A 16,777-nucleotide genomic window follows, 5' to 3' on the forward strand; every position below is an offset into this window, starting at 1 on the left:
GAAGTTAAGCCCTGACCTGTGTTAACCCTTTAAAGCCTGGACCATGAAAAATTACAATAATTAACTGACTGTTTAGTTTCTGATTGAATAAAAAATACATGTATATATTAATTTGCACATAATTGCTACATCAGGCATTGTTTTGGTTTTTTTTTTTTGCAATTTATGTACGTTTTTTTTGGGGGGGGGGAATATCGCACTGAGGGCAGCTCGGTGGCACAGTGGTTAGGATTGTTGTTTCACAGTAAGAAGGTCCTGAGTTCAATTCCGCTAGCAGGGTCTTTCTGTGTGGAGTTTGCATGTTCTCCCCGTGTTTGCATGGGTTCTCCCCAGGTATTCCAGCTTCCTTCCACAGTCCAAAGAGATGCACTTTGTGGGGATAGGTTAATTGAAAAATCTAAATTGCCCGTAGGTGTGAATGTGAGCGCGAATGGTTGTCTGTCCCTGTGTGTTAGCCCTGCGACAGACTGGCGGCCTGTCCAGGGTGTACCCTGCCTCTCGCCCTATGACAGCTGGGATCAGCCCCTGCGACCCTGAAAAGGATAAGCGGAAGCGAATGGATGGATGAATAGAAGTCTCAAAAGCTCATATAATAAACATGATACACTTGGCTTTAAAGGGTTAATTGGGTTCTGAAGGGTAAATGTGCAGGAAGTAATCTAAAAATTTCTTCCCAACTTGTCAGATTCAAAAGCGTCACCCTTAATTTAAAAAATGTCATCAAAAGCATTTAAATCTCTCTCTCTATATAAAATATATACGTTAAATACATTCAGGGTTTGTCACTGCAAAGCAAAAAAAGAAAGCATCTAAAATATTGGCAGGCAGACGTCATGAGATTCATTGCAAATCTTGTGCTTCGCTTTCTCAGCCAGTAATGACGAGATCATTATTACTCTTCACCGAATGACTTAAAAGATATATTTTTTAATAAATTGCTTTTAATTATTTTAGGCAGAAAAACGAACACATTTTTTTCTGCTGTAGGTTTCAGTTTGAAGGAGTGTGTGTTATTGTCTTCTGCTTCAACACAGTGCAACATACTACAAAAACACCGGCGTAATGAGCACCCAAGGCATAACAAAATATAGGCCTGGCCATCCATTAAAAAGCAATAAATATGAAAAATAAATTAGCTTAAAAACATTTCAAGTATCAAATCCCCTGGGTATTCGCTGTTTGACGTCAGCGTTGTGCACTTCTAACGCTGTCGCTATAGAGACAGCCATTTTTAAAGAGGTCGGTCAGCATCCAAACACTGCTGGTAATTCTGAGCTCACCCTGTGCACCTAACTGTGTAAAGCTGAAAACCATAAACGCCAGATCTGTCGGACACCTTGGCCCGTACGTTTTTTTGTTCTTTGGAGGGGGGTAGGGGGTTTAGTGTACACGATATCCTCTGAGGTAATGATATTATTTCCTTTTCCCAGTAGCAATATGTCTCCTCGTTGCAGCCTCCAGCCTCTTTCTCTCCGCTTCCTCAGCTTTTTTCCTTTCTTCCTTTAGCTCCTTGTATCGCCACTTTGGAACCTGCAGAAAGTTCCCCCCTCCATCTTTGGAGCTGCTCTTCCTCCGAACCTGTGCCGGCTCATAAGTGGACGGTGGGGCCTTGGACACTCTCACCTTGGGTATGGTGAAGCCTGGCCTCACACTGCTCCTCCTCAGCACCATGTGCATGGGCAACAAGCTGGTTCTCCGTAGCTCCATGGCTTGGTTATAAGACACCAAACCCAAGCTGGAGCTCCTGTGCCGAGGCACCAGGCTCTTAGGCTGAAGGCTGGCCCGGCGACCTGCTGAGTTCTTGGTCACCAGAGTCACTCGAGAGTTCTCAAAGAGTCTGAGATGGCTGTCCACCCTGTCAGGGTTGATGGAGCGAAGCTCCTTGGCGCGCTGCTGGCGAATGATCTCTGGGACCGCATAGCGCCGTTTGCCCACACCTGGAGGACTGTCAGGACACACCTGAAACAAAACCAGCAGTGTCTGATTGGTACTAATATCAGCAGCATTGCAGCAGCAATACTGGTGACTCTGGATGTCAATCATGCCTTTGTTTTCGGTATTGCAGACAGTTAATCTCACACGAATAACCTTCTTAGCGGATAAGGCTGGTGTTAATTATTTCCTTTAATTATTATGAACTAATCCTAAGGGAAATCACAGAATTGGTTGATATAATAAATGATAAATTAGTGCCACATTTTAAGTGTTATTACCATAATATGATTATTAACGTATAAGCACGAGTTTTATACTATACGGTGACAAAATAACTTTACCATTTGACTTTATGATTTCAAAAGCCAAGTCTGTGGAAGATTGTTTCCATATTGTTCAAAAACATTTGGCTTCATCTGAAGATTAAAAAAAAAGTTTTGGTATCTCAAAGTTTGCCAAGTATAAGCACACATCATTGAATAACACAGAGAGCAACCTTACCACAGAGTGTTTATACTCATTCAATACCTCAGCTGAGGCTGTGATTGAGAAATACTTGTTGTGAGGAAGGCTGAAGAGGATTAATAAATAAATCAATAAATAGAATAAAATTCTAGAGCTTAGACACTCACTGTGCGGCATGCCACAGCGATGAAAGGGCTCCTAATGCCAGTCGTAATAGAAACCATGTGGTCGATGGCGCCTTCGTCCTCCGGGTTGGTGACATTTGCGATGTTAAAGATGTTGCGCACGGTGTCCGAGAAGCGTTTCAAACAGCCGCGCGGCTCCTGGGCTTTGGCCACCAGTGATGCCAGCGGGCGCCACTCTAGACTGGGAGAGCAATACTGATATCAGTTCATGCACCGAGAGACAAAAACTCTCAGAGACCAGCAAAACTCGCCTGAAAAAGCATTTGTGTTATGTTTTTTGTGTTGAATGCGTGATATTGTATGTTCTGTTCTTTTTAATGAGTTAGTGGTAACTTGCACTGACCTTTCTCAAGCAAGCCTTGCCTAGAAACACTAATGATGGCTACATAATCTGAAGCAGAGTCACAATTATTTATTTGCTACATAGCCTGATATCAGGGCGAGATGATGTAAACAGAAAGCTCAGAAAGCTGCTTTTGTGGAGAGGATGCAAAGAAAAGGAGGACAGCAGGTACCTCATAATTGCACACAGTTTTTTTCATACCTCCATGTAAAGATAACAAGTCAGCAGGGCAGTAAATTCAACAAAGGGTCAGCAATTTTTTCTTCTCTTGGAAATCAGTTTAGAAAATGCCGTCATAAACGAGGACTTGCTCATCTTAGACAGCTAGCTGTGAATTGTACCTGTATGTATCACAGTACTGGTGTGGACAAGGCCGTTCCATTAAGCGCGCCATCGCCCATGCAGTTTCATAACGGCCTGTAAACAAGGCCCACTCCCTGGCAGTCAGTTGGCGGCCAAAGTCTTTCGCATTCAGGGCAGCTCCTGATGGACACAAAGAAGACAGGAAAAAGTTTAATTTGTGGATACACAAGCATACAAGCTCAAAGATAACAAGGTGGGGACAGAGTGAGTTTGTGGCTAAAAGCTGTCTCGCTATGCTCACTGCAACTCGTGTACTCCACACTCTCACAGGGTCAGTTAGCAGATTTGTGTAAATGCAAAAGAAGTCCATTATTTGGAAAAAAAAAATAGGTTGAAATTAAATCCATCCTGACATTTAAACCTCCTGCTGTTATGCTTTGGCATCAAACCTCAACATAAAAACTAGTTATGACTAAAAAAGATAAATAAATTACTGTCTACGTATTCAAATTGTCCATCTGTCCACCAAATTTCTGAAAATAACATTTTCTGCAGTTATAATCTAACCCATTCCAAGTATTGCACTGCTACAGAGTTTCATACATTTAATTTAATTACACGCATTTCCTTACCTGCCAACATGAGCGAGCGCACGCACTCCACCCTGCCCTGCATGGCGGCTTTCATTAGGGCGGTGAAGCCGTGACAGTTTCTTCTCTCTATATCCAACCCAGAGTAGTAGTTCAGCAGATAGTTGGTGATTGTTATGTGGCCTAGAGTAACAGAGAGATGGAAAATAGTTACTGTTGGTCAGACAGAGGTGCTAAATACTGCAGATCCTGCAATGGCCACTCGAGGCTGGCTATAAAACCGAGGCAATTCCTAAAGACTTCTGCATTAAAACGTCTTTACAGCAGATACAGAATTACAACCTGGTCTCTGGCTAGGCATTTCAGTCTGCAAGTAGAAGGTTACTGGTTTGATTCAGAGACACAGCTCCCTTTTGCATTGATGTAAAACTGCCAAATATGCAAACATGCAGAGTTACCCCTTGTAGCAAGGGAGCAGTGGAAAGTAGCTTCTAAAGTTCTGATTGACAGCCAGCTCAGCTGATCAGAGTCACTAGTCCTCAAATTGTATTTAGAGGTTGTTGATATAATTCCCTAACAAATAACACAGCGTGCTGAGCAGGTCATTATAGTAACAGACCATCCAATATATATGTTCTTAAGTTTTTGTAAGTGAAATTCAAGTATTAATATGCATGTTACTAGTGATGCAGGTATCTGCATCTGGTACAGTCTAAGTAGGTCAGTAGCCTTCAGTATCAAAAGAGCCATTTTAGCTCCTCCTACCCAACAATGGGAGGAAGAGAGCAGGAAACAAAGGTGACGGGGACAGGTGGGCAGATTACAGATGTAACTGGGAGAGGATAATTAATACATATTGTGTATGTATTAATAGGGTTATGGTTAACCCTAATTCTAACCCGTGGCCTGCGAGCTGAGCCGCAGTTTGCTGACCTCTTGCCTCGGTGCAGGGATGCCTCTTTCCTACCTAGATGGCTAGCATTAGCTAAAAGTAATGTGCTGAAAACTACAATCTGTCATGCAAATATGGCTACTCGTGGCACCAAAAAATTAGGATAGGAGTTGCCAAAACTTAGCTGCCAAATTTTAGAGGCTTCAGAATCATAGTTTAAAAACCACTGGGTGTCATGGTGGCTACATCCATCTTCTATTTACAGTCTATACTTAAAGTAAATGAGTAAAATGAGCAGTCCTGCTACAACACTATAAGAAAATGCCTTGAAAATCAGTTTCCCATCATGCATTCACACTTGCTAACAATATTTTGGATGGAAAACATTGATATCATACGACTGGTCAAACAACATAGTCAGTGCATAGAGCCAGTTGAAACTTGTGTTTTTCTGGTGCTCATATGTGTGTTCATCTGTATCAGCATATTGTGTGTGTGTGTGTGTGTGTGTGTGTGTGTGTGTGTGTGTGTGTGTGTGTGTGTGTGTGTGTGTGTGTGTGAGTGTGTGTGAGTGAGTGAGATTGTGTGTACAGTATTTGTTTCTGTACATGTAAGAGTCTAGCAAGACTGTGAATCAGCCTGTCAGTGTGTGTGTTTGACTACTGCGAGCTGTGATTATAAATTCCCAGTTTGTGCATGGCTGTGTGTTACCTGCTTGCGCAGCAGTGATCAGAGCTGTGTTTCCCTCGCTGTCCTGCCAGTTGACATCTAGGTACGGACACTGAGACAGCGCTATGACGACATCCACGTAACCTTGGTAGCACGCAACCAGTAGCCCTAACTGAGACGAAAAAGTGACAGGGCAGGAAAAAGAGATAGAACAGTTGAAAGAAATAGAGAAGGGAGAGAGATATATAAGGTTAGAATCAGCAAAATCGCTAAGGTGAAAGAAAAAGAAGGTGAAGCAAAACTGCAATAAAGTGCTGACATATACGAAGCAGTGTGCAGAAAAATGCCATCAAGGCAGCGGCGGGAAAAATCCAGAAGACCAGTGAACCTGTGTGCAGCTCCCAAAACTAATATCTGTGATTAAACATGACATCTGTTGTGTTTTCGCTGAGAAACCTTAAACTCAAAAAAGCTATCTTCCTGTCTGATGTTGTTGTGTACTTTTTCGTGGATGTGTTTTTCTGCCAGAATAGGTGCCCTTTTATATGTGTGTGGACAAATGTGTAAAGGTTAGTCTGTGGGTGAAACTCTGAGGCCTGCTGAGTGTTTGACACTGGAAAACTCCTGCAAAAGTTGTGTGCTTTCTGGAAGGTGCACACTTCCTTAGCCAAGACAAACAAGTTGACTGAGCGAGCAGAATTCAGGAACTCAGCGTTCTCAGGTGATGCATCTTCACAGATATACAGGCAATATTATATATGTAGCCAGATAGACAGACAGATAGATGCTGAATATAAAATAATAAATAAATCTAATAATATTATATTACAACATATATGACACTTCATTAGTTACATTTATTCTTCTGGTAAATACAAATATCTAATCAGGCAATCACAGGGCAGCAACTCAGCACATTTAGGCATGCGAATATGGTGAAGTCGACATTCTGAAGTTGGACGTTCAAAGACTTAAGAGACTTTGAACGTGGCATGGTTGTTGGTACCAGATGGGCTGGTCTGAGTGTTTCAGAAACTGCTGATAAACTGGGATTTTCCTGCACAACTACCTTCAGGGCTTACAAAGAATGATCCAAAAAAAAAGAAAATATCTAATGAGAGCCAGTTCTCTGGGCCAAAATGCCTTGTTGACGCCAGAGGTCAGAGGAAAATGACCAGACTGCTTCTTATAAGCCAGCTAACAAATATAATTATAAGAATGCAACAGTAACACAAATAAACACATCTCAGAACGCACAACAGATGAAACTTTGAAGGAGCTGGGCTATAGCAGCACAAGACCACACTGGGTGCCACAGCTGTCAGCTAACAACAAGTTTGTTGAGTAAGAAGAAGAAAAAAACAAAACAATTGTGCGCAACTAGAAATCAGTGTAGCCTGATTATACGCAATCCAGATGAGCAAGGAGAAGAAACAAAGGGGGCATTCTCTGAATTCTGAATTTGGAGCTGACAGGCAAACAATATGTTCATTACTTAACAAGCTACCAGACCCTACCCGGACTCTAAATCTAAATAAACTATCTAAATATGCTGTATTAAAGCCAGGAGTGCTGAACAGAACAAGTCAGACCTACTCCTTGTCAAGCAAGCAGTCATGTATCAGCTGCATGTTGCACATGTATTCTGCTACAGCTACACTGAGTAATACTGTAGTACTTTTTTGTTCTGTCTTGCATTTGCAGTAACACAAAATATCAACTGTGCTAAAATAAAACGAGGTCAAGTTGACCACAGAGACTCGTATATCTCAACTTATACTACACATCATCAGGCTAACCCTATACTATTACCTTTCACTTGCTGAAACCTGACCTCATAGCCGAATGTGAAAGGGCGTTATAATTTTGAAATGTATTTATTTTCAGGAAAATATCAGATCTGTGCCGTAACAGTTCAAGCTTTTCTATCAAAAGTAAAGTATGGTAGTGTTTAGGTAACTGCCACAGCTTACTTCACATTCCTTAAGTGGACGCAACTCATGCAATTTCTTTTAAAACGTGGTGTTCTCTTTATGACCGACCGGCCTGATGCTTTGCACCTTTTTGGCACAATATGTTTTTAATCTTGGTTTCCAAGCACACGGTGTTATTCCACTAATTAATCTTTTCAGCTCTGGTATGAATGCAATCAAAAGTAATCTCAGTATGAAAAATTAAATATAAAAACAAATGAAGATCGGTGCGGATAAGGCCCGAAGATTTATATAAACCTCTCAAATTTATGCATATTCATAGGCTGGTAATTATAGTCAAAACAGAAAAACCTCAAGAAAAATCACATTGTTAGCGTTTCGTTTTTTAAGTCGCAGAGTGTTTCAATTATCTCTGATTTAATAGGCTTCAACCGTATGTCTTTGTACCCAATAAATATAATGTTTTGATAAATCATTTAATTATAGCTTTTTGTCACAGTGCGGGTAGGATTGCTTAAACATCGGCTTTATTTGTGTTAATCAGACACATCACACTGAACACTGAGATTCCTATTAAAATAGAGGAGACAAGCTTTTGGTTGAGGTTGAAGAGAGGTTCAATTATCCCTCAGATTTTACAGGACATGGACCTTAGCTGTATTAAACACTGAACTGTGAACTAAAACAAGTCAGTTGGAGACACAATCGCACTAATTTTGTCACATCTGAGAAAAACAGCTGACCAAGGTCCTGCAGCGTAACTACTGGACTGCCTCAGAGAAGTTCACTTACACTGGCACAGCTTCAAATAGTTCCTTCTGCTTAGACACTCTCACGTAGACCTTGTCTGTGTCTCTCACGCTTTCTCACATACGCAAACACACATTCTTGGCAGCCCCCCGGTTGTGATGTGATGTACTTTAGCAGCACACCCTCCAGCATGTCTCGAGCAATCTAAATCGTCTGACTTTGTTTTTGTTTTCCTTGCAAGCCTTTGTCACACACAGGTATAAACACATACAAGCTTTATTTATCCCAACCGCCTGATGTACTTGTTACGTACCTGTCATACACACTACTGCAATCAGTGATTTAATGCATGTTAATGGTAGCTGCTGACAATGATGGAGCGCAGCAACGTGATCAAAATCATAGGCTTGCATCATTATAATCAATAATTCAATCAATCACTTCCAGTGACGGACGAGAATTAACGAGAATTCTCAGGGGGATTGGGTATTTTGTCTTTAGGGCAAATGAAGTTGCGGACCGGTCGCTGATGGACATCAACACGTGTCCTCACTGTCCCCTGTGACATCACTCATTCTCATACTGACCTTTTCGTTTCAAGTAATTGCATTGAATACATTGAAACTGTCTTGACTAATGCCAAATGTTACTATATACTGTTATGTTCTTCTGTGCACAATCGAAACTGAAACATGTTCCAAAGTAGGTTTAGTAGAAAGCACTTAAAAGTCATCCATCACTTCATAGCATTAACGTGTTGGAGCATGAATGGTGTCAGGTTTATGTTCCAATCGGAAAATAATAGAAGCTAGCTAAAAACATCTTTCCAAAATATCATCAGCTGCTGAAATTATTAGGTCAAACAGGGTGCTCTTATATAATAAAACATAAATAAATGAATTTTCAGCAGAGACCATGTTGATCAAATGCGTGCACAGGTCTTAACAAGATTAGGCTGATGAATTCTAGCATCACTCGATTTAAAACTTGCATCTTGCAATCAAGATTATAATGTGTATTCTGATGAGCGGGCACTCATACACACATACACTGGACTGCCTGGACTTAGATGACCATACACACACACACACACACACACACTAACACACTAAGTAATCTGAGGAATATCCAGTGCTAGGAATAGAAAGGCTTAGCCTTATCAGTCAGAAAGACACGGAGAGAGGGGGGGAGGGAGAAACATAACCATGTATCTGCAGTTAATGTGGCAACACTCCAAAGACTGGTTCCAAAGAAGATGACACAATATGATGCAATACCCAGTGTAACCTTTAAAATTCCTTGATACACAATAAATATGTTTGCAGTAGTACCACGTTATCTTCACCGTGGATACGTTTTTTGATTTATGCTGGTCCTAAAAGAAAAGAGAAACTGCATCTTTGTAAGCAGACTGCAGCCAGTTATTCATTTTAGAGATGCATTGTTTGTATGTAGTGAAAAGTTGTTGATAGTCCAAAGAACGACCGCTGTGTCCTGTGATTTCGATCACTCTGCAGTGGTGGAAAAGTTGGCGCTCAAGTAAAAGCCTTACTTAATACATATCAATATAAATAGGAAAGCATGTTTCCAATTAGAAACATGCTAAAAAACAGCTCTCTTTCCGGTTGTATTGCTCATTACCCTGGAGTGACTTAGAGGTGCATGTCCAAACACATGCCGTCTTCTCCAATGAACTATTCTGACTACTTTCTGCACTTACGGAAGCCTAACTGTAGCAGACAGCCTGCATCTCTGCAGCCTGTGCAAACCACGTGTGAATAAATCAAAATGAAAACATTCCATTCATTTTTAATTTTACAGGACACCTCAGTACACGTGAGCCACACGCTAAAGACCACCCTCATTCACATCCGTCAGACACACCACGGACACAGACATACCAGGCCATGGTTCTGTCAATATCGCCCCTGTTGAATGTCTTTCTGTCTGCAGCTGAATGTTCACACGCCTGTATCAAATCAGATGTGTATGACTGTCGCTTTGATTTTTCCACTCATCAGTATTTGCTAGCAGCGTCAAGCTCGCTACCATCTGCAGTGCCACATTTCTGTCTCTATCTGACTATGCTTCATTTGGTCTATCTGCCTCCCGGCCTGTTGGTCGATACGTGTGTTGGTCAGCTGTTCTTTCTGTTGGGCGACTTTGCTGGCTCTCTCAGCAGATGAAACATACTGTATCTGTCCAGGTTTGTCAGCTGACCCCAATCTATTTGGAAATTTGGAATTATTATATTTGATCTGTGTATAAATCAGGTTGATAGGATTCTGTGCGTGTTTACTGAGAGCACATATGAGCATGACAAATTATCCAATTGATTGCAAGGGGAACACACAATGTACTAAACAGGGCTTTGAGTACAGAGCTGATACCTGAACACTAGAAGAATTACCACTGACGTTTACCATAACCATATTATTCTTTTACTTTTAACACGAGAATGCCAATAATTTGTTGATGTCTAATCCATCACGTCAGCCACAAAGTCACAAGGAGAGCATGGAGATTTTGACATAGTGTGCTGCAATCATATCACTGGAGAATTGGATACACATTAAACACACATACTTGTCATTATGTTTATTCCTAAATTCAGAATGCAGACATTTAATCAAGTTTCAATATGTGCACTTGGCAGCAGAAAATACAGTTTTATTGCTTTTCAAAGCCTGTGTTGACACCAAATGTGAGTTTTCACAAGAACTTAGAAGGCCTCCTAAACATACTGGGAAATGAAAAACGGGTATGAAAAGTTCATTGTTTTATGACAGCAGTGGTTCTGAAGAAAAATATCCTTTAGAGGATAACCCTTCTCATAACCTTCAGAAGTTATTCTCATATTACCACAAAACATTTGACTAAAAGTGGAGGCTTCAAGTGTTCAGTAAATCAATGTTGTCAAATTCCCCTTGAATTCCTGAGGGGCCATATGAAACTTTTGTTCTCTTTCTTTTTTAACTACCCTCTGGTTTTTAATCGTTTTACTGGAAAACATCCATGTAGCAGAAGTACCTGTTTGCACAACACAGAATCTCTCACAGTTTCTGGGCTGCAAGTATGCAGCAGACTTTGTACTCTAGCTCAGTGGTCCCCAACCTTTTTTGCGCCACGGACCGGTTTAATGTCCGACCATATTTTCACGGGCCGGCCATTAAGGTGTCTCGGATAAATACAACAAAATAAAATGATACGACCAAGACAAAAACTGTGGTATTTTATAAATATAACAATAAGCGCACATTCACTGTGCAATTGTGTAACTTTATTAGCAGCGTCCTCCTGAAATGCGCCAACAACATTGAGAGTAACATCCTCCTCTCTGCCCCTTAATACTCTCTGGTCGCTATGGTAACGAGTAAATATTTATTTCAAAATAAGACACACAACTACAACATGGGAAAAGATCCAGGGAAACCGAGTTAAGGATAAAAACCCCAAAAACCATAAATTTCACACCCGAGCCCGGTACCTAACGACTCGGTCCGTGACCCTAGCTGCTCTAGCTTTCCTCTTGAAGGGAACCAGAGGAAATTACCTGAAATGGTGACTAAACTAGGCAACATACACTTATAAATGCGTCTACAGAGCCTATCAAGTTCTCAAAAATAGTCTACAGACTATTACTAAAACTTGGTCTTCTCATATTGGCCTGATGTGTCTGTGCATCAGTGATTCTAAGCTCTCTGTAGTTAAGCTACTTCTGGACGCCTGATAACTATAATCTACCATCTTTTTAACATATTTGGACATAAACTTTACCACAGTCCTTTTGATGGTCTAGATTAAGAATCTTTCGATTATAAATTTCCTTTTAAACTGATGATTAGTGACGGAGGAAGTGGTGTTTATGTTGTACTCCGACTAGGCCAGGGATGTAACAACCGTCTTTGTTTTACATGCCACTTGATGAAGCTATATTAAGAGGCTGACATCTGTGTCAGGATGTGTTTCCAGTAGATGTGTTACCTAACCTGTATTGTGTCTCTGAGTATGTGCATATCCCCAAGGTCACAGGGCACGACAAAGCTAATGGCACATGCACAACCACACATCCTAGTCATCTGGAAGTCTCTTTTCCTACATCTCTCACTGCTGCTACACTCAAACACACACTAAACGCGAGCATGTGTCTTCCGTTTCAAAGTGCCTTGAGGACCTTTGACCTTTTCCCTGTTATATACTTTATAACATACACATATGTTCATGTCACAAGGACTCCTTTCCATGTTCTCATGACTGAATGCACTATGTAAATGCAGAGAAATAAGGAGGGGTAGGAGATGGTGAGAGACAGATGTTTAGAGAAGAGGGAGGTGAAATGTAAGAAGGGACAGATGGGGTCGGCCTCTAGGTCAAAGAAGCAGATTTGTGATATAAAGCGCTCCTTCTCTGAATCTACAGTGCTGTGAAACTTCATCCTCTCAGCTTAAACTAGCTGCAAACAGCAGAAAACTATGCTTATATATTTGGCTTGTTTCCTTGTGTAAAGATCTAGGCATGTGTGCTGCTTGGCACTGGGCTAAAGCGATTCTCCACCTTTTACTAAGTAAAGCCACAAAGACAATGGTGACTGACATGTGCTGCCTTACCCCACACTGAAGGCCAGCTCAATTACAATTATTGAAATGTCCTGATGAATAAATACAAGTATAGCATGCCATCACTGTGGATTTATCTCTTTGCCCTGGGCTGCAGCTGTTTGGCAGGACTGAAGCGATACAGATTGATTCCATTGCAAACAGATGAAAACTAACATTCATTTTAGTTTATTAGGATCATTGATCAAAACCACTGAAGAGGACAATCTGGTTCATATAATTAACTGACATATAATTTGGTTTATGCTAGCGCTTAATTCTATAAGACATATCTGAAATGCAGCCAGCTGTAACGGAAATGGATCCAATCCTATTGTGAACTTTATGGTTTTAAAATGCATCCTGGGTCAGACTCTCATCTCATTGATATATATAATATGTTTACTCACAGACTAATACAAAATGAATCCACATAAAATGTAAGATAATGCATTCGAAGTAATATTTGTGCACCCTCCTTCAGGACACAATAAAAAAAATCATCTGGCCCTTAGCAGGTCGTAAAATCAGGTAAATATAACCTCCATAGTACATCAAAATATGACATATTACACTGTGTCAGGCAAAATACAAAAGCAGTGCATGAAAAACTAAGTGCATCCTTACATCTGTTATGTGAATTCAGAGCATAAGTCGACACTCGGTCCTGCTTATCAAATCCACTTGATTAACTGATCATTAGCATGTGTGAACACCTCTATAAAGCAGAGCTACAGGCCTCAATTAACGTGTTAAATGGCAATGCAATTAGGAAAAGACTGAACAATTACAGCTTGTTTGGAAAGGCTGCCAGGAGAAAGCCCCTTTTTACTCTAAAAAGAAATGGCAAGACAGCTGAGGTTTGGGACTTATTTAAGACTTCGGACAGATAAGACCAAAGTGGAGATGTTTGACCATAATGAAGAGTGCTACATTTGAGGACCAAACATAGTGTGTCAGCACAAACACCACATACCAACTGTCAACCACGCAGGGGGAGGTGTGATCATTTGGGTTTGTTTTGCAGCCACGGGTCCTTGACATCTAGCAGTCAGTGAATCATTGAACCCCACCAAAGTTCTCTAGAGTCAAATCTGAGGCCGACTGTCCGACAGCTGGCTAAGTTTTTAAAAATAAATATAGACAATCTATAACATGTTCATCTGAAGCTATATTTGCTTAATGCCTGCTAAAGACCAGATGATTTTTGTTATGAAGCACTGATACATAAAACCTTAGAAGCACTTTCTGTTTCACAGGCCTGTACACATAAATATGCCTGCATGACCACACGCGCAGAAAGGAGTGGTGTGTTTCCTCAGAAATCACAAGAGCCTTCAGTGTTTTTTAAAGCGCTTGAGCATTCTAGCTCCTCATAAACTGAGATCTGTCATCACACACACACACAGAAACTCACACATAGAGGCCTTTCAGAAAGGACTATCAGATAAAGGTGTGAGCTCATTATGAAAATAAACAAAGCAGAGGAAAAGTGCAAAAACAGCCATTAGAAGTAAACTGCATGTAGACCTAAGTCACAGAACTACAGAGACACTAGTGTAAACTACACTGACTTCCATATGACATGCATTACAAGTTGTAGAGGTCAAACTTTCCCAAACGTTGAAAATAGGTGAGTAAGCCAGAAAGCTCGGGTTTAATTATTTCAGTCTGAGACTCTTTGACTGCACTTGTTGCACAAAGAATGGACCTAAGATACTATTAGATGTAACTGGGAACTCCAAACATAAACCTTGTGAAACTGTTTCGAGATGCACGTTTTCATACCAACAACTCTTGGTGTCACTGTGGAGGTGGTCTAAAGCCACGTGTGTGAAGTTACTCGGAGTTTCTGTTGTGTGCTTCATACCCTGTTATTCCTGTCAGTCTCCTTGACCTCCTCCTCCTTCACACCATGCCGGATCATTATCCGGACTATGGCCGCGTTGTTGGTGCAGCACGCCTGGAAAAAAGACAGCGGCTCCGGGCTGTCCGGTGACGGGGAGCGCTCCGAGTCCGCGAACACATCATCCGGTGGATAGAAGGAGTCGTCCGACGCGATGCTCCGACAATCATCCAGGTCCTCAAAGTCAACTTCTTCGAACTCGTCATGGTCGTCCTCGCTTCCATCCTCAGTGTCCTCCTCACACGAGCCCAGGGAGTCCTCGTCCACATAGTGGGACAGAGGCTCCTCAGTTATGGTCGGGTGAACTTGGCGGATGTCTCCCCCGACTTTTTGCTGCTGCTGTTGGAGCTGGAGCTGTCTGACTCGGACCGACGAGGCGCCTCCTCCATCCCTATCGTCCGTGATCAGCACCATCTAACCCCCGAGCCTAGGGCACCGTCCGCGGGGTGGAGTGCAGCTTGGCACAGGGCGCGCGAGCATCCAGACTGACTGTCTCTCCACGACAATAACTAAACTAGCACGCGGGGAAAGTCCGTGAAATCGCCTTCGAGAGCCTAAATTACATAAAACACTCGATTCGTTACCTCATTCTAGTTCAACATGTTGCGCTTTTTAATTATCCCACTTCTCAGTTTGGAGAGTTGTGAACCATAAAAAAAAGTCCTGCGAAGTAAAGCAAGTACGGAGTGCGTCCTCAAAACGAAACCACGTTGTGTTTTCGTTATGAGTTATCCGGCTCGAGGGTACCCGGAGACAGATACAATTTGGGTACTTTCAAAAAGTGTTGCTACAGCGAAAAAAAAGAAAAAAACGGACTACAAGTGCAGCACACAGGGACGTCCCACTTAGGGCGGAGAGAGGCAGCAGCATGTTGACCTACAGTCGCCTAATCCGATTAGAGGTGACTGGGGCCTCTCTCTCTCTCACTGTGTGTGTGTGTGTGTGTGTGTTGGATTATACTGCTGGTTGCAGCCCTATAGGAAACAATATTCCTAGAATATTATAATAATATGGATAATATAGGGATTTTCGACTATGTTTGGGAATTAGTTTAGTTTAGTTAGTATTCAATAGGACGCCCTTTATGCATTTTGTTCTGGACTTTTAAGTGCAATACTAAAAATATTAAAGTAAATATGAGATAATTTATCTGACATGCATCTAGTTAAAACAGCAAACACTGAAGAAGCCCCTGATGTTGCTCAGACTGCATTTAAAAGAAGGGCTACAATTTTAATGATCATATTTTCTATAAGTCAGAGATAATTTCTTGCTTTTTTTAAAAAAATCCTCAGCCACCTCTCTATATATATGTCACTCTTTCTTATTTCCACGAGCCAGTCCAGATAATAGAGACTTAGATTGGCCTTCATTACTTGGTACTAAACTACGGGCTTGTGTCTGCGCTTTTGAGTAACCGCTTTCATCTCATGGAAACTTCACACTAATTTGGAAGGAAAATACATATCGTTCAGCTCTGGGCAAAGCAAAACGCCTGACTGTGTGGGCTCAACACAGAAACCTTTTATGTAAAAATAACCAAAACCTTACCAAAAAAATCACTTAGTGTAACACTAATCTCATCCATCATTACATATGTGGTGTCACCATTGTAGTTGGGTAAAAAGATTTAAAAGTTCTGAAAACCTAACATAGATGATGTTGCAGAAGCAATATCAGCTTACACTGTCTGCGCTGGTTCTCTACATTTGACCTAGGCTTGATTTTGATGACTGTTTCCTTCGACTTTGCACTTAAAGGCAGGATTTCTGGCAATTTTGTCTTAAACTCAAATTCTAAGATATTCTCTCTAGTGCAGTATCCTTTTTTTTCTCTCAGTAACAATAACATCAATTTGCTGACATCATCTGCTTTGGAAAAGAATCAAGTGCATAACAGTCCCAGTGTGTCCCTATTATTATTATACCTTCATCTACGACCAGCTGAGAGCTCTGCTCTCCCGTGGCTCATCCATCTCTGTCGTATCACTCTGCTGCTGCTGTGTGGGTATCAGTCACTGTTAGCACTTTCAGAGATATATATCTGTGAAATTTCACTTTCTGCTCAGGCAGCAGAGGACTCAAAGACACCAGAGCAATAGATCACAGACTCGAATGCCTCAACTCCAGCTTTGAGTCAGTTTAAAGATCTGTGGTGAAGCTGCAGCCTTTTTTATTTTCCCCTTTTTATTTGATGTCATTTGACAGATT

At 41.3% G+C, this 16,777-nt stretch overlaps 1 protein-coding gene across 1 annotated transcript; it reads right to left on the reverse strand.

Annotated features, from left to right (window-relative positions):
* Positions 1–467: 467 nt before the first annotated feature.
* Positions 468–15,402, reverse strand: ankrd33ba (ankyrin repeat domain 33ba). Its single transcript, XM_031750053.2, has 6 exons — positions 14,532–15,402; positions 5,425–5,554; positions 3,864–4,004; positions 3,270–3,411; positions 2,568–2,766; positions 468–1,959 (listed from the first exon to the last, which is right to left on the reverse strand). Exons 1-6 carry the CDS (start codon positions 14,979–14,981, stop codon positions 1,414–1,416), a joined length of 1,608 nt encoding a protein of 535 aa, XP_031605913.1. The 5' UTR covers positions 14,982–15,402; the 3' UTR covers positions 468–1,413.
* Between the last annotated feature and the right edge of the window lie 1,375 nt (positions 15,403–16,777).

This window comes from Oreochromis aureus, linkage group 9 (assembly GCF_013358895.1).
Source record: "Oreochromis aureus strain Israel breed Guangdong linkage group 9, ZZ_aureus, whole genome shotgun sequence".
NCBI lineage: Eukaryota > Metazoa > Chordata > Actinopteri > Cichliformes > Cichlidae > Oreochromis > Oreochromis aureus.